Source organism: Girardinichthys multiradiatus, chromosome 9 (genome assembly GCF_021462225.1).
Source record: "Girardinichthys multiradiatus isolate DD_20200921_A chromosome 9, DD_fGirMul_XY1, whole genome shotgun sequence".
Taxonomy (NCBI): Eukaryota; Metazoa; Chordata; class Actinopteri; order Cyprinodontiformes; family Goodeidae; genus Girardinichthys; species Girardinichthys multiradiatus.
In genome coordinates, this window is record NC_061802.1 from 40,392,499 (window position 1) to 40,420,100 (window position 27,602).

Genomic DNA, 27,602 nt, shown 5'->3' on the forward strand with positions numbered 1-27,602 from the left:
AGATAAACATTTAGGATTTTTATTGATGCTGCAGTAGATTAAATACATTTAACTAATATTATTGAAAAAAAAAAAACTATTATTTTTGTAAAGTAAATCTAATTAGTGTATTATTACATATTTTGAATAGTGGGGGCAACGATGAACATGAAAACATGATAAGTGACAACAAGAGTGAGACACTGGGCCAGCAGGCTGCAGCTGTAGTTTGCATATGAATTGTTCTCCTCTGCATCCTGTTATCAATAGTCTTTAGAAAAATACCGTGTCTCCTGTAGATTGCTTGTACCTACCACAGATGACTGGTGTAGATCTGTTTTGGAAACATGTATTGTTTCTCAGATGCTGTAATGGTGATTTCACTGAGACACCAGCATCTTTGTAGCTCTGACAATCAAACTGTCTTCATCAGGAGGAATTAACTTGTTTCATTTCCATTTCACTTTACTAGTAAAGGAAAACCTATAATGTGGTGCCTCACAAATTAATCCAATTCCTTGAATGTTTCCGCTTTTTAAAACTTCAGTGATAGACCAGTGATATACCATAGTGCATTACTGAGAAGTGGAAGAAAAATTACACAGATTTTATAAAAATCTGAAACTTATGTTGTGCGTTTGTATTTAGATGCTTTCACTGTGATTCCCCCAAATAAAAATTCTTAAAAATACGCAAACTGGCTTTAGGGGTAACCCAATTAGTAACTAGAGTCAATCTCAGAATAGGTTAGGGAGAAAGTTGTGGAGAAGTTTAAAGCAGGGTTAGAACATGAAACAAAATTCCAAGCTTTGAGTGTCTCATTGAGCACTGTTCAGTCAATTATCTAAAATAGAAAAGAGTATGGCACCCCTGCAAACCTACCAAGACATAGGGGATAACTAATCAGAGTCGCAACAAAGAGACCCATGATAACTCTGGAGGAGCTGCAGAGTTCCATAGCTCAAGTAGTTGACAGGACAACCATGTGTTGTGCACTCCACAAATCTTGCTGCCTTAAGTTTGGAACATACCCGGCGGCAGAAGGTGATCTGTGCAAATGAAAGTAAAACAGAACTTTTTGGCTTCCATGTAAAAATGTATGTGAGGTGGAAAACTAACAGAGCACATCACCTTGGATACACCACCCCCACTATGAAGCATGGTAGCGCAGTATCATGGTGTGAGAATGCATTTCTTTAGCAGACACAGGGAAACGTTTCAGAATGGATGGGAAGATTGATGTAACTAAACACAGGGAAATCCTGGAAGAAGACCTGTTAGAAGCCAGAAAGACTTGACGGTGTGGAGGAGGGTCACCTTCCAGCAGGACGACTGTAAACATAAAAAACAGCTTTTTCCCTCCGGTTCATAATTATGCACTACGTTGTGTTGGACTATTGCATAAAATTCAAATAAAATGCATAGTAATTTGTAGTTGAAACAAGAAAAAAATCGAAGGGTATGATTAATTTGCAAGTAATAGAAGTGATTATAAAGCATGTAGAGTGCTTTGTTTCTACAGAGCAACAATAGAAACCTGCAGAGAGGCAGATTCAACATTTAAAAACCCAACATCCAGTTTAAGTTGTAGACTGTGTAATGTGCAGTGGAGTCACAAGACAGATGTGTGTGAGTGAGCAGCAGTACATGTTGCACTGCTACATACCTAGAAAGCAGAGCGGTCAGTAGGACACTAATCACATGCATAACTACACAGCCAGAGGGCAGAAACTCTTGTAATGTGGTCAGAGTGATTTGAAGCTATCTGAAAACTTAAGCACAGCTATGATGTGAATTTAGCATCTCCAATCACAAGCCACACCCTGTTCAAACCCAGGGGCTACAAGCTTGCAGGTCAGCCTGCTACAAAAGGCAAATCAACACTTGAAAGAGCTCAATCCAAAGACATTCCCAGGTCTGCAGTCTCACGCAGGGCCAAGCCGATGCTTTGGAGGGAGATAACTAGTTCTAATTCAGCTAAAATAACACTAATTTTACAAATGCAGTTAGAGTACTTGGTACTCTACAGTAGCTTCATGCTACTGGATCTTTAAATGTCTGTGATTTAATCTATGAGGTACTTTGTTCTGTACAATGTACCAGAGACAACCCATCATTCAATCTTACCAAGCTATTGCAGCAAAAATCTATATTATAGTTTTACTTTAAGCTTTGAAATAATTCAAACATTAAAAACAATGAAATGATACATTTAACATCCTAAACAATACACACAGTAAGAGAGGAAACATCCATGTAAACTGTGTAAAATCAAATGCAACAGTGTGAAACGATGTATGGCTATATAGGATCTTCAGGGGGATCAGCAAATTCAGGGGCTCAGACAAAAAAAGCTTTTCTTTTCTTAAGTTTTTTTTCTTTTTAAGAGCCCTGTTCCTAAAGTCGGTCAGATTAGTTCAGTATCAGGTGTCAAGCTGCAGTGGCTGGGTAGGTGCAGACACCTGACCTAAACACACAGTAAGCTCTCATCCTGACAGACTCAAGCGATCAATGGAGCATCACTTGGGTGGCAATTTCTAAAATCCTTCAAATCACCTCTTCCATTTAAATCATGTGACAAAGTGGAGCAGGTACTTAAATTTGCAGCAACGGTTACTGTAAATCCCTAATAAACTGGACAAATTTACCAATAATAATATTCAGTCTAAAGACTGAATGTTAACACTAAACCAAAATGCAAAATTTCCAACAAACTACCAACTGCTCCTATTCCACTGATACTATTAAAGTTGCAGAAAGAACAGTGAGAGGAAAACCCCACTGTGGAGTGTCACTGTTGGCAGTCAGGGTTGGAGGACCAAGCCAAAGACCCTGATTTGCTCTGATCAGCCACATCCTGAAAAATCCAGGTTCTTTTTCTATTCATTAACTACATTAAAAGTAAGAACTATCACCATTTTCAGTCTATAAACAGATCAGCCAAAGGCAGGTACTTAGATTTTTTTGTGGTAATGGTTGGGGACATTTGCTTTAACACAAAAACTTTTCTTCATTTTCTGCAGCACTTTGTTTTCTCCTTGATGTTTAGTAAATAAAATTGGTCAACACTGAAGTCGGCAAATTAGGCCTCAGAGAATCAATGTTAGCGCTGGCCAAGAAACGTCTAATAAAGAATAAATAACAGTACGCTGACTCACTTCTAGGGCTGCAGCTAAATTAATCGAGTAATCTTATTTAAATTGGCAAATTCTGCAGATTGTTTTATTAAAATACTTAATCTTATTGTATAAGTAATATAAATACATATAAGACAAAGCAAGCAAATAATTCAGTTCTTTTTTCTAAAAAACAATGCATTGTATTGCTTAAAAAGCAATAACACAGCATGTCTTCGGTGTACACTTTAACATTTGTAGCAAAGGATGCATCTGCAGCTAGAACAGCAAGTTGTAACAACATGTGAAAAGCTCCTTTCTGGTTGATTTAACATCAACACAGCGCTAGCTGCTGCTGTAGTGAATGTTTCCTGCTCAGGTGTTGCGGCATCGATGACTTGCTATCACGGAGAGCTAATTCAGTTTCTTTTCTGTTAAGTTTAAAGTGATCCCACACACTGGCGCTTTCAGTCGTTTTCTCTGCGCTTCTTTTTTGCCCCTCTACCGTCTCCCTCCATAAAAGATAACCGCACTTGGCTTCCATGTTTTAGCGGCGCAGGCTGTCATTAGCGGAAGTGAGAGCGCTGTGCGACACAAATGACCGCCCAGCCGTGTGTTGAACAGCCGAACAGAATTTAACGAAGCCTCGAGGAGGTTTTCGTAAACGAGGTCCTCTAATAATTCGAGGAATCGTTTCAGCCCTTCTCACTTCAAGACATACTCTGAAGGAGAGAGATCTGAAAGCAACGTAATGGCCAGTTTATGTTTGAATTGAGTAAAAATGACCTTCCATCTAAATATAAGCAGAAGGAATACATGCTGGAAAGAATTTACAAAATAATATGAATTTGAGCTGTAAAATATACCCTTGTTCCCCCTTGAAAAAAAGAAAAGAAAGTAGTTACAGCAATAAAATAACTGACAACTGTTCTGTTGCACCGTGAGTAGCTCTTATTACAAAGTGCTGCACCTTGGAAACACCTCTTCACATGCTGGAGGCAAACTGGTGGAGCATTCAATCTCAGTAAGATGTTTTGTTTATAATCCAGGTTAAACGTCAAGTTGTGCTCCATGTTGCTCTGATAATTGAAGAACTTAGGTGGCAAAGGTTGGTGACCTGATTTTTTTTTTCTTCTGGTAAAATGGAGGAAAAGCTCATAAAAAGCAAAGAAAAGGAGATAGAAGAAATGCTCGAATAACTGTAATGTATTTGTCAGATTCTTTTAGTATACATTGTCAGGATCAGATGTGCACTTTGTTCAGTTTTAAAAACAGTAGAGAAAAAAGCTCCAGCGCACTGACTGAGCGAGGCGGGAAGTGTGTTGAAACAGTACAAACCCCAACACAAACATGTAATAAGATCTCAGGGACGCCGCGTGTCGATTGAGCTACTCCACAGTGAAGCTGTTTAAACTCTGACCTGTGACAGAACAGGACCTCATTCTGTCAGCTTAACCACTGCATCTTCCACGCACAGCTGATCAGAGCTTTATCTCTATGTAAAATCAGCTGTTTGGGCTAGGATATAGCTTCTCTCCAGCCACTATTCCTGCTACATTCCTTGTGTTATTCAATCTTCACCTTGCTCCACTCCTTCCCCCTTGTTCCAGCCCCCACCTTTACCTGGAGAAGACACATACTGATAGATGGGTGTGGGACCTCTGCAGGAGAGGCAGGTGCTCTGTTAAATTGTTGCCCTGAAGCTACAGAAAAGAAAATCCAGCATAAAATGTTATTTCAGATTAAAACAGGTCCCCTGGGGCTTTGAACAGCAAGCTAGATTCAGAGTGGAGAAAAAGGCACCCTTGTCAGGAGGTGAAGAAGCAGGGGATATGGTGATTTTGGGTTTGCCCACCGCAGCTTTTAATCAGATCAGACTCGGCTTGGTGCCTGGCAAATCGCCATGGCAGCAAACTCCCCAGCCCCACATGGATGATCCTTGAGTTGCTGGCGTGCCAATCATTGAACCACGCCCCTCTTTTGGTGAAGAGGAAAGTGGGTGGTGGGGTCATTAATCACCAGTTCAAGAGAGCACTCGCCCCCTTAGGGGAATGCATGAGGGTAACATCACTCAGCTCCTTAAATAAAATTTTTATTTGCTGTTTTTCCCCCTCCCTGGCTGGACAACGACATTCCAACACAGGGAGGGGAAAATACACAGCAGCATAAAAGACAAAAAAGTGTCCCTCATTACAGGTCAACCACAGGGGAGATCATGCAGAACATGCTTTATTAAGGGCCAAAAAAACCATATTAGATAAAAATCTACACCTAAATAACTCACGGTAATATTTCATGGAGTTATTCTCCCACTCAATATATCACACTAAAACCATAAATATCATTGTATTATTTTTAAAATTAGGACTGAAACGATTCCTTGAATGATACAAGTACCACCACTGCTAATTATCGGCCTCGAGTCTTCGTTAAATTCTGTTTTAACTTTTCAGCACACTGTGTTCCAGCCGGGTGGTTATTTGTGCTGCACACCACCCTCACTACAGCTAATGATAGCCTGACCTGCTGATGTGTGGAAGCCAAGTGCAGTTATCAGTTATGGAGGGAGATGTCGAGGGGCAAAAAGAAGCAGAGAGAAAACAACTGAAAGTGTAAAATTGTGGGATCACTTCAAACTTAACAGAAAAGAAAATATAGCACAGTGCATGTATTGCAAAACTGAATTAGCATTACCTAACAGCAATTCCTTGTTGCTGCAACACCTGAGCAGGAAACATACACTGCGGTGGCGGACCCCCCAACCTCTGGCCCTCCACCTCTACAGGAGGACAGCCCTACTCCCAAGTGTCAATTTGTGTGTTTCTAATCAACTCGCATTTAGAAAGCAGAACCAGGAAGATGTACAGTGCATCCAGAAAGTATTCACAATGCTGCACTTTTTCAACAATTAGTTATGTTACCGCCTTATTCCAAATGTTATCAAATTAATCTCTTTCCTCAAAATTCTACGCACAATACCCCATTATGACAATGTAAAAAACCCTTGTTTGAGATTGTTTCAAATTCATTAAACATAGAAAACCAAGAAATCACATTTACCTGAATATTTACTGCCTTTGCTTAATAATTTGTTGATCCACCTTTGGTAGCAATTACAACCTCAGGGCTTTTTGAATATGATGCCACAAGCTTAGCACAACTATCTTTACGCAGTTTCACCCATTGTTCTTTGCACTACGTCTAGACCTCCATGAGGTTAGAAGGGTGATGTCTCTGCACAGCCATTTTCAGATCTCTCCAGAGATCAGATTTAAGTCTGGACTCTGGCTTGGACACTTCAGGACATTCACAGAGTGGTTCTGAAGCCACTCCTTTGAGATCTTGGCTGAGTGCCTTGGGTTGTTGTCCTGCTGAAAAATGAACCGTCGCCCCAGTCTGAGGTCAAAAACGGTCTGCAGCATGTTTTCATCCAGGATGTCTCTGTACATTGCTGCATTCATCTTTCCCTCTATCCTGACTAGTCTGCCAGTTCCTGCTGATGAAAAACATCCCCATAGCATGATGCTGTCACAACCATGCTTCACTGTAGGGCTGGTATTGTCCTGGGGATGAGCGGTGCCTGGTTTCCTACAAACATGACGGATTTTGTTTCTTGTGGTCTGAACATCCTTCAGGTTAGGGTTCAGGCTTTCATCTGGCCACTCTACCATATAGGCCTGATTGGTGGATTGCTGTGAAGATGCATCAATCCTCTCTCCACAGAGGAACACTGGAGCTAAGTGACCATGGGGTTCTTGGTCACCTCCCTGACTAAGGCCGTTCTCCCCCATCGCTCAGTTTAGTCCTGGTGGTTCCAAACATCTTCTAGTTATAAATGATTGAGGCCACTGTGCTCATTGGGACATTCAAAGCAACAGAAATTGTTTCATTCCCCAGATTTGTCCCTCAAGAAAATCTTGTCTCAGAGGTCTACAGACAATCCTTTGACTTCATGCTTGGTGTTTGCACTCTGACATGCACTGTCAACTGTAGGACCTTATATAGAGGTGTATGCCTTTCCTAATCATATTTAATCAACTCAGCATACCACAGATGGACTCCATTTAGGCTGTAGAAACATCTCCAGGATGATAAGTGGAAACAGAATGCACCTCAGCTCAATTTTTAGCTTCTTGGCAGAGGCTGTGAATACTTCTGTAAATGTGATTTCTTTGTTTTTTATTTTTAATAAATTTGCAACATCCTTAAGCAACCTTCTTTTACATTGTTATATCGGGGTATTGTGTGTAGAATTTTGAAGAAAGAGATTAATTTGATAGCATTTGGAAAAATGTTGTAACATAATTTAATGTGGAAAAATTGTGCTGTGAAAAAAGCGCTGTGAATACTTTCAGGATGCACTTTATTTACTAACCGAACACTCCTGTCTGCAGAGCGAGACCTCTCATGTGAACAGGGAGCACATGCATGAGGAAACTTCTGGTGTTTTCTTTCCTGCAAAGTCAATGCAAGCAACTGTCCACTGTCTCTACATGCTCATCCAGGAGGAGGGAATGCTGCAAGTCACTGACTTGATGCAATCGGCTGGGTTTCCTTAGATAGAAAAACTTTTTAACAAATTTGAATAAATAACAGAATCTGACTGCACTGTTTGATAGTTAGGATTAATTGGAATGTATGTACCTGACTTGAAATCTGTATGATTCGATTTAATTGACTTTGTAAAGTACCTTGAGACAAAATGTGTTGTGAATTGGCGCTATATAAATAAAACTGAATTGAATTGAGTTTTATGGCAGTTTGCAAACTAACCAAAAGGTGCATCACTGCTACCAAGTGGACCGGGTGTGGACAAGAAATTAACAGGAAACAAACACCTCAGATTATTTCTAATAAGTTTGTGTTGTTCAAAAAAGACATGACTTGAGCTTTAATTTTAATTATATTAACTCCAAAATGATTTTCAATTGTGTAGTAACATTTAGCACAATGACCACATAACCCTGATGTATGCTTTACAATAACTAAGTTTTTTGTTAAGACCTGTGTGACCTATTCTGAGACTTGTAATTATTTATGAGGAAACAGAAAGTGAGACTTCATATATAAAAAGCAGTGTTTATTATCCCTGAATTTCTTGAAAAAGAATTATTTGTTTACTTGCCCTTTCTTGTTTATGCATTTGTATTACTTATAAAATTAGCTTAAGTAGCTAAATAAAAAATATGCAGAATGTGCCAAGTTTAAATCTGATTACTGGAATATTCGTCAGAAAAATTGATAGGATACTCAATTACCATAATGATCGTTAGCTGAAGCCCTAATTGGAATGTAAGGTAACACACTAGTACAAAGCAGTGCATAGTGAACAGTGTAAACTGAAAGCAAAAGTATACATAGCTTTGAAAATCATGTCTTGGTAGGTTTGCAGCTGTGTCATGCTCTTGCCATTTTCAGATGATGGACTGAACAGTTCTCCATGAGATATTTAAAGCTTGGGATATTGTTTTCTAACCTACTCTTCTTTAAACTTCTCATTAACTTTCTTCCTGACCTGTCTGCTGGTCTGCAGGTTGCTGTTTGTTCATCAATGTTCTCTTATAAAACTCTGAGCCTTTCAAAAAACAGCTGGATTAATGTACACACAGGAGGGCTCTCGTGTGTACAAAAGGGCAGGAAAAAAAAAACTCAATGGAAATCGTATATTATTATTATATGGGGTAAAAATAAAAGATAAAGATTCTGTCTAAAGAGACAAGCTCTCTAAAAAAGCTTAAACCTAGTTTTGTTTTCCGAATGGAAGGGATCATGTGACAATCTAAGTGCACATCCTACCCTGAACGCAGTTTGTGATGTACTGTTCTCCGGAGCCGGGGGGCCACCCAGGTTAAATGCAGATCAGTCTAAATGAGATAAAATCCTTACTGACAACATCTCACACAGCAACAGATAAACCAGCTTTGCTCACGGCTCTGCTGATTTCCTCATTTGCACAACTGGCCCGTAAAACATTCCATTGCTAATATGGAAATTGAAAGTAAGAAAGTTGTTGGGCATCTAAAGTCCTCGTTGGTCATAATAAAAGTGATCTCCCATGGTGGATATTTAAATAAGCCTTACATTTTACACTGCCATTACAGCTTTAAGACATACAAAAAGTGAATAGTGGTAAAGATGTAAAATTTCTGCTGTTTTTGTTTTCTACTGACTACAAAATGAGTGAAAATGTATATTGTAAGTGATTGTAAAAAGCATCTTACTTGCTGCAGATTTGATATTGTTTTAGTGTTTTTTGTCTTTGCTGCTTTTCTATATCTCCCTGTCAAATAATGGTACATTTTCAGCAGCAGGTAATAAGTCAAAAACAGCTTACTGTACAGTAAAACTGATTTCTGTGTTAACATACTTACAGATACCAAATTGTCTGGCTCATGCATAGTTATGCAGTCCATGCTGATCTGAATGGTGTTTCCTGCTGACCCATCAGTTGGACTCTCAGTGAAATTAAGCTCAATGGGCTGGACTGAGTGGATGGCGGACCTAAACAAGACAAAAACAAGAAAACAGTTCATGTGAGCTTTTTTAGTCACTGCAAGTTACAAATTCCCACGAATAATTCATAAGCTTTCGTAGTATGCACTCACTGGTCCAGCATATCAAACAACTGGTTGAATACATCTTGACTAAGGTGGCAGTCAGTAGTCTGTGCTGACTGATTCTGAGTCATTGTGGTGAGGAATGAACTTTCCCTCCAGGACAGCCGTGATGAAGGGTCCCTGAGTCTGCAAAGAGACATCATCAGTCAGTCATGATTATTTTACTCCACAAATTTCCAGTAAACAAAACTCATTTCTTTAAGAAGGTTTTGTAGAAAGGCAAAACGTTTTAATTGGTAGTTTTACAAGGTGCACTGTCAGCAAACACTTAGTGTAAGAGTTGAAGTGTTGGGCTGAGATTTGGCCACCCAGCCAGTGGAAGAAAGGAGGAGTCCTGCTGGCAGCCATTCATGAAGAGCACACCCATTGTGAAGAAGTCAGCCTGCATAATACTGAATATTTGTACTACACATAATGGTGATTATGCACCATTCAGACAGAGGCACTTTGACCTGCTCCCTTGAAACATTACACCTGCTTCAGAGCTCAGCCCGCCATTGTTCCTGCTGTAGTGGCGCACGCTGCAGTCTGAGACAAGCGGAATTCCCCCATAGTCTATATGATAGCACTGCCACCGCTTCTGGTATGTGTACAGCTGGACGAGCCTGGGAGGTGGGTTGATAGGGCAGCCATAATCTGAAGCTGGCACTATTTTAGGTTTTGGAATTCCCCAACGCTGTGTGATGAAGGATATTAATACCTGATTTAGAAACCAAGGCATATCTAATGAAGCAAAACATTCAAATTATGCACCATACACCCACAGGGGACTGTAGAGTTTCAGATAAGAGATTACATTGCAGTTTGCAATGTCTAAAAAATTCTTCGAGTGGGATGTTTTTGTTTTGTCCTGTGATTATGTTTTTCAGTATCATACTTTGAAGTTCGAGAATAAGTCTGAAGCTTGAGTTGATTAAATGTACTACTGACAAAAATAAACTCTACTTTGCCTTGAAAGGACAATGCTGAAGTTTGCTTCAAATTGGACACTACCAATTTTGCAGTTAGGCAAAGATCTATTTCACTGCTTTTATTTAGTGGTTAGGAACTATTGCAGAAAAGCTCTACCACCACATACATGAACTGTTAACATGTGGACATGATTATTGTATGCTGAAAAATAATCCTTTACAACACTGTTTTTTATTCTGTGACATATTTGTACCATCCAAGTACCAAAAACAGGCGGATTTTGTGTTTTGGAAAATCATGTACAGTATAAAAACGACAATACTTAGAAAAGCCCAGTGAGAGCCAGATAGTGCTACAGCGAATGAAGATTCTTTAAAATATGGTTGGTTGGTAATCAGTGAAAGATGAAATCTATTTGTAAAAAAAAATAAAAAATTAGGAATTTCATCTACGTCAACTAAATTCAAGCTCTGTTCTTAAACCGAAAGTACGACATGGGCTGGTTTATTTTATACTGAATATGGATTCTTTAAAATAATACAGTTTATGATCTGATATTTAGATCATCTAGGCCTGTTCCTGCTGAAACCCAGGATGTGTGTGTGTTTTTTTTTTTAACCTAATATGGTTTTAGAGCATGGCTTGAATTAAGACAGCCCAAATGCCCCCCAAAAATGACCAAAACTGTCATTGCTTCCAATTTCAGAAACTGACTTCATTGTTCACACTTTATAAGTCTCCCATTTCAAAAATGACATCTTAAAGAATCTTTATTCAGTACTAGGTAATCCTGAGAAAATTTGACCAAAGTATTGTGATTCTGATGCAATGACGTCATGAATAGGAATTCGCACATCTAGTTTTGGAGATAGATTTTTCTTGGTTTCTCGTTGTTTTTTTTCCTCTCGCAAGTTTTATCCAGAGAATCCCTTGAGTTTAGTATATCTTAGCAAACCAGTGGTATTTGATAGTTGTGATACTAACTAACAATGAAATTTAAATGCCTACATATTTATCTTTATTTTATCAATTTAATCACTTGATCAACACACTTGAACATGATCATTAGGTGTTTCACTGTTTTAATGACATACACACCATGTGAATGCAAATAAATAGCTAATTCCTGTAATTGTCACCTCGTTTAATCAACACCAAAGCCATATTGGATATTGCAACTCAGGACTACTTTTGACATTTTAAGTTTCCAATTCTGACTAAAGGCGGCATTCTTGCATGGAAACTTGGAAAATCCACATTATGAGTACCAAAAGAACCGAGCATAAGGTGAATGCTTTTGTATATAGAAGGGAATTTGGGACTCTGACTTTGACACTTTCCAGTTTAGTTACACCTTGAATATGAAAAGTGATGAAGGTATTTTTGTTCTTTCATCCCCTCTTCCCATGTCTTTCAACTACCTCATCTGATCGAGATTTTAAAAAAGACAATCTTTTTCTGAACCATTACTAACAGATTAAAAGTTTCACAATTATAAACAGTGTGCTTGGTTAAAGAACCTGTATTTATTCTAATGCTGATCAAAACTAATCTAGATTTAAAAACACATTAAAATCTGCCTCTCTGCGTGTTTTCACAAACAGAATAAAAGTTTCACAAATCCCAAACTAGGTTTTACAGAAACTGTAAGTACTTATGGATACCTGCCTCATCCTAAAAAAGCAGTACTACCGATTTTTGAACCTTGTAAACTAAATGTAGGATCATTCAGTGTAAATAAAAATCTATAGTAGGCCTATATTATACTATGAGACAAAATAGAAGTCATTAACTTCTTTTGAAAAACAGGCGATATACTGTATGTAAGCTGAAACTTTTCTATGACATACAAGCTAGAATAAAGAAAATTATTTGACTGGGAATATTCACGTTTTAAAAAAACGACGGAAACTTATGTTTATTTATAGCAAATTAGGTGGAAAAATCTTGCTTTTATACATGCAGTAACTTAAAATTCACATCAGGTAGATTGCTAATAGAGAACCTGTGATAGGCCTATTTAAGAAGGAGAACAAATTAAGGTGTGTTTATCCCAGGACTTTAATCACCCTTCAGCTCCTTTGAATTGTAGCTTTAATCCTCAGCCTGTTAAGTCAAACAGGTTTAACAGGCATCTCATTATTCTGTCTATAACACTCTGATCTTTTTCCCACAGCTGTCTGTTGACCAGTGTTAGTCCAGTCCAGAGTAAAATCAATAAAGTTGTGTATCAGGTTAATAGTGAAAAACAACCCATGGATACATTTTTGAATTATTCACATAATACAGCAGCAGCCGAAGCCTACTGACGTTTGGCTCGCGCTCATCTTATGATCCAGTTTCTGATGTGTTATGATAACAGATATAATATTACCAATGCAATAATGCCTTACTTCAGCTCAGTACTGAGCATCTTTTCCCCACTTGTTTCAACACTTAAATCAATGAAAGTTTTTGAAATTAAAAACAACAATCAGTTAAATGTTAAATCATTGATCATTGGAAAAATTGAATAAAGTTTCCTAAAGCACTAGTTTTTTCATGAACGTACAGTAATATTTGATAAATTACAATATAATTGAAAAGTTCATTTATTTGTGTAACTCAGTTTACTAAGTGAAACATTATATAGACTAACTACACGGACTGGTGTTTTCAAACCTTTATTTCTGTTAATTATGATTGTTCTCTGCTTACAGCCAAAGAAAACATGACATTTAAGATTAGAATATTACATCAAACCAATAAAAACATTTATAATACAGAAATGTAGGCTTAATAGAAAAGATATTTAATAGTTGTTTGTCACGTCAAAAGGTGCTTTTAACGTGACAAACAAGCCTCAAAGACCCATATTTTAATGTATTGAATATAAATGTATACATGGCATAAAGTAGTCTAATTTTTTTCTTTTAGGGTTCATTTTAATAAAACAGTTTATTTATCTTTATTTCATGTAACAGTTTAGTTTTGCTCAACTTGCTTGGAGGGTTTTATCCCTTTTCTCGCAGTTGTTTCTCTGTGTTCGGGTGTCTGGTTACTCAGTTTTTCAGGTAGCCAGAGGCATAGGCTGTTCAGCATCCACTTAAACACAGCGTAGCGCCTCCAGACGAGACAGGGCCAGAGGTCAGCGCTAAACAGGGACGGCCATTGTCTCTCGGCAGGTTGGGCACAGCGGCCAATGAAAATGCAATCAAAACAAACAGCCTGGGCTATCGAGGCTCCTTCTCCAGTGTCATTATTAATCACTTTTCAAAGGCTTTAAGACCCTCTCCCCCTCATCCGTCAGCCCCAGTTGGAAGAGGGACATGACTGCAAAACAATAGAAAGCCCCAGTGTTCCTTCCCTTATCCTCGTACTTTTAGGGATGTGAAATAGCGGTGGGGTAGTGAAAAAATGGCAGTTTATTTATTTTTGAGGAATAATTGACACTTTAATTTTTTTAGAACAAAATTAAAACACACAAAAAACAATGCTACCAAGTTCCATGTTCACAAAAACAGTTTGAGGCACCACTGATCACGTTTGATATGAAAACACTATGTGAAAATGTTGTCAGGACATATTCTAGACTGTTTATACAGGAAAAATAAAAGGCTATCCATTCAAACCTCACTGAAAAGCTTCTGTGTTAAACAGCCACAATAAAATAGCGTATTAATATAGAAACAAATTGCATGAATAAGTATTTCAAAATCAATTTGGTTAAGTAAAGATGAAACGATGGATTGTCAGACGAATAGATCGGCATCTACAAAAATCTGTTCATTTATTTGTAATGATTTTGTGCACTTTTTCCCTGTTACTTTACCTTTTGGTTAAATACTTTCTACATACATTTCTACAGCTTTGCTTATTGTTTTCTAATATGTTACCATGTTTTTTCTCTAGTGTTCTTAGTGTTTTGTTATTCTTTTATATTTCTAACAAACGTTCTACCTAGGTTTTTTATTAGAATGTTCTTTACCTTTTATAATTGTAACTTTTCATTTATTTTTTTTTACCAATGTTCTCAATGTGTTTTTATCAGTGCTTTGTGCTTTATTATTTTTGCTTTACATTTATTTTTTCAACCAGTGTATATTATATTTTCTTTAACCAATGCTTTTAGTAGTTTATGCCTTGGCTAATTTATTTATTTACAACTGTTCTTTTATTATTTTTATGGCTTTTACTAACGAACCCTTTATATTTTAAAAATGTAAAATTTCAGGAATACATCAAGTCAGTTTTTTTGTCTTGTTCATTGTGTATGTAGCTGCTCCTATACTTTAGTTGCTCTTTGGGTAGGAGTAAATGATTTAAATAAAATTTGGATCACTTTGGTTTATTTATACAACACCAGTTAAGAACAAATATCATCTCAAAACAAACATATCAAACTCATAACCAGTAATGTAGGAATATATGATCAAATCAGCCTGGTTCATATCAGTACAATCCAATCATGTAGGCAGATTTAAATTAAATTGCACACAGTCAAGTTTGATACATTACAGCCAAATTCAGGTAATAAATGCCAGTATAATGCCAAAAGTGCACTTAATTTCTCATCCCAGGACTGCAGAATTAACACATTACAATGACATATAATTCTAATCATCACCTTAATAAAGCTGTCAAAGGCTTTCATGGACTGAAAACTACTCGGACCAGTCTGGGTCACCTACTGAATGAGAGGCACCTTATCAAATAATCATCTTACTTATTCTGAACTACAAGGTATATACCTGTTTAAATAAATAATCTTTGTAAACAATCAGACAATAACCCCTGGATAAGATTTTATGTCTGCTGTCAGCCCTAAATACCCCTCTACACTTGCACTGTTGCCATAGGTGGGCCACACATTTAAATATATCAGGACCAAGCAGCAGCTGAGGATCCGGGCAGACGACACTGTTTTCAGGCCGCTTTGGACCCCCAGACATAATACTCAAGGATATGATATTCCCATTATTAGTAATTAAATTTTTTTTTCAACTAAGCTATAAAAAAAATAGCAAAACTTGCAGTGTAACTGTTATTTGCTTTTTAAGTTCAAAAAAATATCATGACGTTATAAAAGTTGTGATATGAAAGAAAACTGTTTAGGTTATCCATTCAAAGAATATGCAAGTACTTACCGACAAAATGGAAACTCTGGGTAATACTGCAAAGCTGTGTAAGGTGAGTTCATGTTGTCATGCCAAACTTCACTTTAAAACAAACAGCTTGTCGTAAACGCTACACCTGGGCTTGAGCTACAAAACTAAATACAATCTACAGCAAAAGCAAATGAAAAAATAAATAATCAAAGAGGCCTAGGTTAAAGTGCCGGGGGTACAGTGCAGAATGGGTAAAGATTCAGAGATGTATTGAATTTATTTTTTCTTAGGCTGCTCTACAATTAGGAGGGGCTTGGGCCAACTTGCTGACCAATCCCCTGCTACAGTTGTACAAGATATCACTCACTCTCCGTTGCCAGGATATAGATATCAAGCAACTACATTTGACCCCTACGCCCCCTCCAACCCAACACACACACACACTCACACACACACACACAAACACACACACACACACACACACTGACAGCTACAGCCCCTACATCCTGAAAAGCTCCCTCTTGTCCTCTTTCTCCTCCATGTGCTGCTCTGGCCTTGTTCAGATTCCAAAGCGGTTTTGGACAGCTGAGAGCATGTCTGTTGCGTCACACTTCAATTATAGGTTTAACAGCATTGGAGAGCAAAAAGTATTCACTTGACTACATTTTAAAAGGATATTTAAGGGGGTCATATCATGCAAAATCCAATTTTTCAGCCCTTAAATACATTTTGTTGTGTACTTGGAGTCTGTAGGAGTCCAGAAAAGTTCAGTTCAGTCAGTCCAGGTGCTGTGTAGATATCTTTTAATTCAGTTTGTTTCATATTTTTCAATCCATTCAGTTTTATCTATTCTCTTTAATGTATTTGCTGCGGGGCCAACCAATTTCTCGTATATGCCATTTTTATTTCTCCCTGCGATTTTGTAGTCCAAGTTTAAGTATGCCTACAATACAAGTGGATAAATCTAAATGTTCGTATGTTGGGTGTATTAACCAACACAATTCATTCCACTGTCCCCAGCATCAGAACCTCTTCAAAGAGTCTGTTTGTATTTTATTTTTTATTAAAATGTTCCCACATCAGTGGGGAAATTCCTCTTCGTCTGCGCAAAGCACTTTAAGGACGAGTGCCTTCAGCCACCTCCACCAGTAATCAAAAAGGATTTGCTGAAAGACTTCATCTGATTAAGAGATCAGTGCCTTCCGTCTATGGAAATGACAGACACAGAAAAGCGGTGAGTTGCAAAGAACATTAAAATGACAACAAACTTTATTTTAGACATGAATTTATTATATATTAATATGAGGTCCTGGCCATTGTTTTCATAGGAGTAGCATCGTGCCTTCTGCTTATGTTAGTGCTTTGTGCTGTTTTTAGCTCCTTGCAGTTTGAATTGTATTATTATATTGCATTACATAAACAGTTTTGCATTGTTCTTGCCATTTTTGTCTTGTTTCTACACCGCTCTGTTATTAAACTACAAAAATGGCCGAACGGTGTGGTGTGGAACGCTTTGCGACCTGGAGGGGTTGGGGGTGTAAAGGGCCTCAATAGCATTTAAAGAGACTGCACCAAAACTAGTTGCTCTCAGACAGGCACCTCAGAACAGAGGTAAAAGAGGAGCCTGTGGAGCTACAATAACAAAGAACCAGACCAAAGCTTTGCAGCTCCTGTCATAATGTGGGTTTCTGTTGGACCAATATGCGGGAAAGAACTCCTGAAGCTCGAAGTTTGCAGGTAAGACGACACTTTATTGTTCATGGCTGGTCACGGACAGGGTACCAGGCGTGCACACAAACACAAACAACACATAAGGAACCAGCCGGGAACAAAGGAAAACAAACGGGCTTAAATACAAAACTGGACAGAAGGGGGAACCAATGACACACGTGACCAGACAATCAGGGGAAAACACAGAACAGGTGTGGGCTTGGGGTGCGGGGGGACAGAAAACAAAGGACTAGACCAGGTGATATAACAAAAACACAAGCAGGTATGACATAGCCCCTCCCTTTAAGAGCGGATTCCCACAAAATAAAAACAAAACAAACATCCGACCAGGGCGGGCGGAGGGGGCCTTGGAAGGAGGGCAAGAGTTCAGGTGGCTGGCCCGGAGGCCGTCCCTATGAAGGACCGATCATGACAAAATTAAAAATAAAAGCAGAAATACATATATTTTGTTTTTCCTTTTCCTTAGACATGCCTTTGTTCTTTTGACATTTCCTCGTCTCTCTTTTTCCTTTACCGTATGCATTTCTCCTTCATTATGCAAATGAGGAGGGCTGTCTTCTTCTCTCCAGCTCCTCTCCTATTGGTCAATATACAGGAAGGAGGAGGATCCATGTGCAGGCCGAGGGTGTGTCCCAATTCAAGGGCTGGATCCTTCCAAGTCCGTATTTGTGGGCTGATTACGTCACAGCGCAGCGCGTAAGGTCTGTCAAATGTGGCCGACAAATGTGTCCTTCTTTTGCCCAATTTGAAGGATGAGTTGTGAGTATCCTTCGCGGTCCATCTTTTCCCACGATTCATTGCGGGTCGAAACGGTTTGGTCAAACCGGGGCAGCCATGGCGGACCACAGTGGCAAAAGCTGTGAGTAAATTGTGAAAAATTACACTTTCTGTGACACAAATGAACTTTTACAATGTTTTTAGTGCGGGAATTAAACTGTGTAGACGTGAAAAATCTGCTTGAATTTATCAAGACATCGCTTAATTTCAAACGGCACTGAGCTCCCGCTGACAGTCATCACAGTGAACGTTAAACACAAGTTTATGTTACTATTATTTTAATGTATTGTGTCATTTGTTCATGTAAGTCGATTTGACATTACAGGTGATATTAAAGTTAACCTGAATAAAGGGACAATTTTATGTAATCTTACCGCATTGCTGGAGAGTTTGATTGAGAATAAATAAGCTTTTAAATATTCATTTTTGATAAAGAAATGTGCTATATGTGTTTTTAAAAGTATAATTATAAATCAGCTAGCATTATAATTTGTGATTCCACGTACAGCTGAAGAGAAATACACTTTCAAATGCAAGCAAATCTCAGTAAAGAAGTAAAAAGTTTGAAAGAGCTTGTTTTAGGCATTTGCATATAAATATTTTAATATGTTCTGCAAATTTAGACAAATGTAAAATTAAAAAAGGCTTTTTTTACACTGATATTAAGCAAGATGTTTTTTTTTTTTGTTGTTTAGGTACAAAGGAGCAGACGGGCCAGTTTATTAAGCTCAAGGGTGAGAACCACTACCTTTTTAATGGAGCTAAAAACTCAGCCACTGTGGCTTGGAGGTACAATAACAATATTCTTTGTAGTCAGTTTCTGTCCAGTTTCAAAAACTCCTATCTTTCTAACTTTCATAAATATCCATCCAGTAATTAACATACTTCTTTTGGTTTTCCCTCTTTCCTTTTGCTTGTTTAGGACAATTCTGGAGAAGATGGGCCAACAGGTGTCTTTAGGCAGCTAACGACCTCAAACAGGTGCTTCTAATTTAGAATAATAAGTGGAGTGGAGGCGGACTAACATGTCTTTGAGGGCCAGAACGTTTGCTGATTGACAGGTGTTCAAATAATTATTTGCAGCAGTAACACACAAATAAATTTTAAAAAAAGCATTGTTTTCTTTTTTTTTTTTAGATTATGTCTCTCACAGTGGACGTGCACCTAAGATGAAAGTTTCAGACCCCTCCATGATTTCTAAGTTGGAGAACTTGCAAAGTTTCAGGTGTTCAAATACTTATTTTTCTCTCTCTTTATCTATCTATCTATCTATCTATCTATCTATCTATCTATCTATCTATCTATCTATCTATCTATCTATCTATCTATCTATCTATCTATCTATCTATCTATCTATCTATCTATCTATCTATCTATCTATCTATCTATCTATCTATCTATCTATCTATCTATCCATACTGCTCAAAAAAATAAAGGGAACACTCAAATAACACATCCTAGATCTGAATGAATGAAATATTCTCATTGAATACTTTGTTCTGTACAAAGTTGAATGTGCTGACAACAAAATCACACAAAAATCATCAATGGAAATCAAATTTATTAACTAATGGAGGCCTGGATTTGGAGTCACACACAAAATTAAAGTGGAAAAAAACACTACAGGCTGATCCAACTTTGATGTAATGTCCTTAAAACAAGTCAAAATGAGGCTCAGTATTGTGTGTGGCCTCCATGTGCCTGTATGACCTCCCTACAACACCTGGGCATGCTCCTGATGAGACGGTGGATGGTCTCCTGAGGGATCTCCTCCCAGACCTGGACTAAAGCATCCACCAACTCCTGGACAGTCTGTGGTGCAACGTGACGTTGGTGGATGGAGCGAGACATGATGTCCCAGATGTGCTCAATCGGATTCAGGTCTGGGGAACGGGCGGGCCAGTCCATAGCTTCAATGTCTTCATCTTGCAGGAACTGCTGACACACTCCAGCCACATGAGGTCTAGCATTGTCCTGCATCAAGAGGAACCCAGGGCCAACCGCACCAGCATATGGTCTCACAAGGGGTCTGAGGATCTCATCTCGGTACCTAATGGCAGTCAGGCCATGCGGCCCTCCAAAGAAATGCCACCCCACACCATTACTGACCCACTGCCAAACTGGTCATGCTGAAAGATGTTGCAGGCAGCAGATCACTCTCCACGGTGTCTCCAGACTCTGTCATGTCTGTCACATGTGCTCAGTGTGAACCTGTTTTCATCTGTGAAGACTACAGGGCGCCAGTGGCGAATTTGCCAATCCTGGTGTTCTCTGGCAAATGCCAAGCATCCTGCACAGTGTTGGGCTGTGAGCACAACCCCCATTTGTGGACGTCGGGCCCTCATACCATCCTCATGGTGTAGGTTTCTAATGGTTTGTGCAGACACATGCACATTTGTGGCCTTGCACAAAGGCGGAGGTAGCGGTCATGCTGCTGGGTTGGCTCCTCTACATCTCCTGGTGTACTGGCCTGTCTCCTGGTAGCGCCTCCAGGCTCTGGACACTACGCTGACAGACACAGCAAACCTTCTTGCCACAGCTCGCATTGATGTGCCATCCTGGATGAGCTGCACTACCTGAGCCACTTGTGTGGGTTGTAGAGTCCGTCTCATGCTACCACGAGTGTGAAAGCACCACCAACATTCAAAAGTGACCAAAACATCAGCCAGAAAGCATAGGTACTGAGAAGTAGTCTGTGGTCCCCACCTGCAGAACCACTCCTTTATTGAGTGTCTTGCTAATCACCAAAGATTTCCCCCTGTTGTCTGTTCCATTTGAACAACACAATGCGAAATTGATTGTTAATCAGTGTTGCTTCCTATGTCTTTGATTTACTTGGAGTTATATTGTGTTGTTTAAGTGTTCCCTTTATTTTTTTGAGCAGTGTATATATATATATATATATATATATATATATATATATATATATATATATATATATATATATGAGACTTTCAATTTAGAAAGACATCTGCCTTTTTGTTCTGTTGAAGAGGTGTTCCAGGAACCGGTCACTCAGGTTGATCCTGCTGTCGCCATTGTAAATACTTGTACATAGTTTTATTTTATGCCTTTTGTGTCTTGTGAACTTTATATAGAGCACAACTGAATGGTTTAAATGTGAAAAGGAAGAACTTAAAAGCATGATATGTCCCCTTTAAGCCACATTTTATAAGTGGGATTCGGTGAGACAACGGTTAGAAGCAGGTAATATTTTGGTTAAGGTAGATAACTCATTTGATGTCTTGGTTTAATTTGAATTCAAATTAGTTGGTCCTGGAAGTTGAAGCTAAAGCCTTGCCAGAGAGGGGTAGAGGTCAAAATATACCTCTGCCCTCTTAAAACAATTCAAAGTTATTTTATAAACATTTAACCAGTTGTTAAATGGAAATGGAAGTAGGATGTGGTCCGTCACCTTTAACCTTCCTCTGTCAAAGGCATACTGTGAACAGAACAAGTAAAGTTCATTGTGCTGTATAACATATGGTTAGAATCTTTCACAATGAAACATGCATAAAGATGGATATGCAAAATGACACAAAGTGAAGGCATTATTGAGCTACTAATATTATTTTTACCATTATTGTACATTTGAGGCAAAATGATTTTTAGGCCTGGGGTGAACATTATTTTATTCATTACTGTTTTATTGATTTTTGCACCACTTTACTATTCTAACATACAGTGACCAGAAACCCTTTACATAGGAAGATCTCTGATGGTGCGTTGCCTCATTCCACTGCTTCCTCTGTAAATCCTAATCGTCTTCTTTATAAATAAGGGAGCAATGCAAACATGACAATGTTTTAAAGGTTAATGAAATACCGTTCACATAAACTGCTATGGAGGTTTGTGAAATTAGTTGTTTTGAGACGCTAAAAGTCCACTTTGGTACCTTTTGGACTATCTGTTATTCTCACCCTACAGGACCATCTCATCCAGAGATGAAAGAAACTAGTTTTCTACAGAAGGTAAGATATTAACTGTTTTTAATGTAAACTCTTTCAAAAATTCAAAACTATCTCTTTAAACAGAAGCGCCTTTAATCATGTGCCAATTCAGTGCATAGAGTCAGTGGGAGAAACAATATAAATCAGCAAAATGTTTCATTTTAAGGAAATTAACTCTACATGCCTTGTGAGATGCAGATGTCAAATGACCATTAAAACAGATAAATAATTCTATAAGCTTTTCTTTAGCCTCAATTAACTCTTATTTAAGTGCATATCACGCCACATTCCTGCACCCACTTCCCCTCATTCAAACAGTATGGCGATGTAAACCTAGATGTCTTGTGTGGTTTTCAGATATGAACAGCAGATGAATCAGCATGCTAAAATAAAAAGATAGGGTCATGGTGGGGGAATGATAATAAATAGATGTGGTGTATCCAGGGAACACAAACTTCTAAGCTGCTCTCTTCTACTTTTAATAAAGATGTAAAGTATCTGCCTTCCTGCCTGAGAGCCCAGTCTGTACCTGGAAGAAAACACATAGATTCAGCAGGTTTTCCTACTATGTGCTGGGCATTCAGATAGTGTGGTCAGAGTAAAACTATTCTGTAAATATAGTATGGCCCAATGAACTTTTTCACATTTTTTGACAATACAACTTCAAATTTGATATGCATTTTACTGGTATTTTATGAGATAGACTAACAAAAAGCTCATTATTATGAACTTAAAGGAAAATGACATGGTTTTCTACGCTATTTACCAATAAAACAATCTGAAAACTGTGGTGTGCATTTTTACTCAGCTTCCTCTACTTTGATACATCTAAATAAAAATCAATGGGTCTGGGTTTAATTTAATCTCACTTTAAATCCAGCTATTCTCTGAAGATCTCAGAGGTTCCTTAGAGAACATTAGTGAACAAACAGCCTCATGAAAATCAAGGAACACGGTCAAGGATAAAGTAATGGGGAAGTTTATATTATGGTGAGGGTTATAGAACAATATCCTACTGAACATCTCATGGACCATCATCCAAAAATGGAAAGAGTATGGCACAACTGTCAACCTACCAAGACATGACCATCTACTTTAACTAACAGCCTGTCAAAGACAATATCAGTCAAAGAAGCAATTGAAAGGCCCATGGTATTTCTGGGGGAGCTACAGAGAGAGATTTACAGCTCAGGTGGGGGAATCTTTTAAAAGGACAGATATTGGCATAAATCATGCAATTGTTGATGAAGCCATAGGAACAAAGCCACAGTTGAAAGAAGGCAATAGGAAGTTTCATATGCAGCTTGTCACAAGCAATGTAGCACCACAGTAAACATGTATCACGTCGATCCTGAAAACACCATCCACACAGTGAAACATGGTAGTGGCAGCATCCTACTGCTGGGATGCTTTTCTTCAGCTGGAGCAGGGGAGCTGCTCAGAGTTGTTGTGAAGATGGATGGAAATCCTGTTGGAGGCTGCAGAAGACTTGAGACTGGAGAGGAGGTTCACTATCCAGGAGGACAATAACCCTAAACTGATATTATAAGCTTACATTCATTAGAGAATGTTAACTACAAATCTGTCCTTCATTTTTACTAAAGCATGAGTTATAATTGGCAGCAAATTTTAATCAATTTAACAATCAGTCTATCAGTAATGTTTAACAAAAACATGGACCCACAACATCCTTTGAGAGAAAGCAAACCAAACAGAAATGGGGTTATTCTTAGTTTTGAAAAGAACTGCTTGTTGGAAACTGCTTTGGGATTATGTAAATTGCAATGGACACGGAAACGGAAACAAAGAGGAAAAAGGAAAAAAAGCATGAAAGAGAAAGAGGTCAGGCAAAAAGGAAAAAGGGAGAAAAAGAGAGAAGAATAGAGGAGAGAAATAACGATGAAGAGAATACAAGATACTAGAGTGCTTCTACACCTACAAAAACATATATGTAAAAACGTTTCCGAAAAGTGCACGGCACTAATGAATGCAAGATGCATTTGGTGGTAACTATAGAAAATTTTTCTACCTGTTAACACCTGATGGGTGTAATTGTGATTGAGCTTGTGTATATAAGGCATGCCCACCAGGCCCAAGGCTAGGGACAGGCTCTGGGTTCCAAGAGCTGACCGAAAACCGGGTTTCCGGGTCACATGTCAAGTAGTCCTATCTTCTGAACTTGACAGATATACCAGCTGGTTTACAGCTGGTATACCTCAGTTGCAAATTGTGGTAAATAAATCCCAACAATTGGTTTTTAAACTTCTAGGTAGAATATAAATGCGGACCTGCTGACAAAAGTAGCAATCACAGTTTAAGTAGTAATGATCACAAAAAGATTCTTGTTCACCATCAAAGAAGAAAATAAAGAATATACAGGGGTTGGACAATGAAACTGAAACACCTGTCATTTTAGTGTGGGAGGTTTCATGGCTAAATTGGACCAGCCTGGTAGCCAGTCTTCATTGATTGCACATTGCACCAGTAAGAGCAGAGTGTGAAGGTTCAATTAGCAGGGTAAGAGCACAGTTTTGCTCAAAATATTGAAATGCACACAACATTATGGATGACATACCAGAGTTCAAAAGAGGACAAATTGTTGGTGAACGTCTTGCTGGCACATCTGTGACTAAGACAGCAAGTCTTTGTGATTTATCAAGAGCCACAGTATCCAGGGTAATGTCAGCATACCACCAAGAAGGACAAACCACATCCAACAGGATTAACTGTGGATGCAAGAGGAAGCTGTCTGAAAGGGATGTTTGGGTGCTAACCCGGATTGTATCCAAAAAACATAAAACCACGGCTGCCCAAATCACGGCAGAATTAAATGTGCACCTCAACTCTCCTGTTTCCACCAGAACTGTCCGTCAGGAGCTCCACAGGGTCAATATACACGGCCGGGCTGCTATAGTCAAACTTTTGGTCACTCATGCCAATGCCAAATGTCGGTTTCAATGGTGCATGGAGCACAAATCTTGGGCTGTGGACAATGTGAAACATGTATTGTTCTCTGATGAGTCCACCTTTACTGGTTCCCCACATCCAGGAGAGTTACGGTGTGGAGAAGCTCCAAAGAAGCGCACCACCCAGACTGTTGCATGCCCAGAGTGAAGCATGGGGGTGGATCAGTGATGGTTTGGGATGCCATATCATGGCATTCCCTTGGCCCAATACTTGTGCTAGATGGACGCGTCACTACCAAGGACTACCGAACCATTCTTGAGGACCATGTGCATCCAATGGTTCAAACATTGTATCCTGAAGGCAGTGCCATGTATCAGGATGACAATGCACCAATACACACAGCAAGACTGGTGAAAGATTGGTTTGATGAACATGAAAGTGAAGTTGAACATCTCCCATGGCCTGCACAGTCACCAGATATAAATATTATTGAGCCACTTTGGGGTGTTTTGGAGGAGCGAGTCAGGAAACGTTTTCCTCCACCAGTATCACGTAGTGACCTGGCCACTATCCTGCAAGAAGAATGGCTTAAAATCCCTCTGACCACTGTGCAGGACTTGTATATGTCATTCCCAAGACGAATTGACGCTGTATTGGCCGCAAAAGGAGGCCCTACACCATAATAATAAATTATTGTGGTCTAAAACCAGGTGTTTCAGTTTCATTGTCCAACCCCTGTACCTGTGGTATGTCCTACTGCAACCCAAGGGAGAGTACATTCAAATCATCTTCTAATAATATTTTATCCATTAAATTTAATTAATAACCATTATTAACCAATGTCACAGTTTTGTCTTGGATATACATAAGATTACTTGCTGATCCATGTTCAGACATTACACTAAATGTCAAAGCTTCTGATTAAATTAAATAGTGGTAATTTTCCTGTGCTCTGAAGTCTATAAATGTCTATGCAGATTACCTAACCCTCTTGAGATATAAGTGTGAACCAATGAAAAAACCAAATACCTACCATTATACTTTGAGAACAAATCGAAATCACCAAGTTTCAAAGCAGGAAAATCAATTGGAACACCACAACCTAGAAAGCTAACATATGTCACTAACTCTTACCTCACAATCCAATATGTCTGCAGGGTACTTAAACAGTAGTGAGAAGTAAAGAAATAAAAGTCCATTTTGTGGTTTGTATCTATTAAATATGTCAAACACAAATGGGGTTTGCCAATTGTACTCTGATGTCAGAGTTTCCAAAGTCCTACTCAGAAGACTCATCTGGAACAGCCCATGAACTGGGAATTCCAACTTGGGAAGCCAGGGTTCTTGAGTAATCGCAACTCAAATTCAATATGGCTGCTGTCACTATGAAACAACCAAAGTTATAGAAATAAACTCATTATTAGCATTTCTGCTGGTTTAAATTTGCTCCACACATGGTAGACAACTGGTATTGGGCAGCAGAATCAGCAGAGACACCCAGACATCCTTCTCCCCAGACCCCTCCTCCAACTCCTCCGGGGGGAGCCCAAGGCATTCCCAGGCCAGCCGAGAGACATAGTGCTTCCAACTGAGCCGTCCCCTGGGCCTCCTCCCGGTGGGACATGCCTGGAACACCTCCCAAGGAAGGCGTCCAGCAGGCATCCGGTATAGATGCCCGAGGCACCTCAACTGGCTCCTCTCCATGTAGAGGAGCAGCGGCTCTACTCCAAACTCCCCCTGGATGGCCGAGCTCCTCACCCTATCTCTAAGGGAGTGTCCGGCCACCCTACGGAGGAAGCTCACTTCAGCCGCTTGTATCCGGGATCTCGTTCTTTCAGTCATGACCCAAAGTTCATGGCCATAGGTGAGGGTAGGAACGTAGACCGACTAGTAAATGGAGAGTTTCGCTTTTCGGCTCAGCTCTCTCTTCACCACAATGGATTGGCATAACGTCCCCATTACTGTGGTAGCCGCAGTGATCCGTCTGTCAATCTCCCACTCCATTCTTACCTCACTGGTGAACAAGAACCCAAGATACTTAAACTACTCCACTTGAGACAGTAACTCCCCTCCAACCTGAAGAGGACAAGCCCTCCTTTTCCGGCCAAGAACCATGGCCCTGGACTTGGAGGAGCTAATCTTCATCCGAGCGGCTGCAAACCACCCTAGTGTATGCTGTAGGTCTTCGCTAGAGGGGGTCAGCAGGGCCACGTCATCTGCAAAAAGAAGGGACAAAATCCACTGGTCCCCAAACCAGACCCCCTCCGGCCCTTCGCTGCGCTTAGAAATCGGTGACAAAGGGCAACCCTGCCGAAGTCCAACATGCACCGGGAACCCGATCCTCTTTGCACCAGTCCCTCATGGTTCCCCCAGTGTTGGACCCTGGCTCCACCTTACCGATCATGTTCCTCGATTGTGTGGCCCTCATGAAGGTGTCTTGAACCGCTTTTTGTCTGACTTGTCACCCAGAGCCTGTTTGCCACGGGAGACCTTACCAGGGGCATTAAAGCCCCAGACAACATGGAC

The 27,602-nt window shown here is 39.3% G+C and overlaps 1 protein-coding gene across 1 annotated transcript in view; it reads right to left on the minus strand.

Annotated features, from left to right (window-relative positions):
- tp63 (tumor protein p63) overlaps positions 1 to 15,968 on the minus strand; it is a 39,412-nt gene extending 23,444 nt beyond the window's left edge. Inside the window, exons 1-3 of the mRNA XM_047374308.1 lie at positions 15,751 to 15,968; positions 9,701 to 9,838; positions 9,467 to 9,596 (exon numbers count right to left, since the gene is read on the minus strand). Coding sequence (XP_047230264.1) covers positions 9,467 to 9,596; positions 9,701 to 9,838; positions 15,751 to 15,803 — 321 coding nt within the window. The 5' untranslated portion in view covers positions 15,804 to 15,968. The remainder of the gene's footprint in view (positions 1 to 9,466; positions 9,597 to 9,700; positions 9,839 to 15,750) is intronic.
- Positions 15,969 to 27,602: the final 11,634 nt, after the last annotated feature.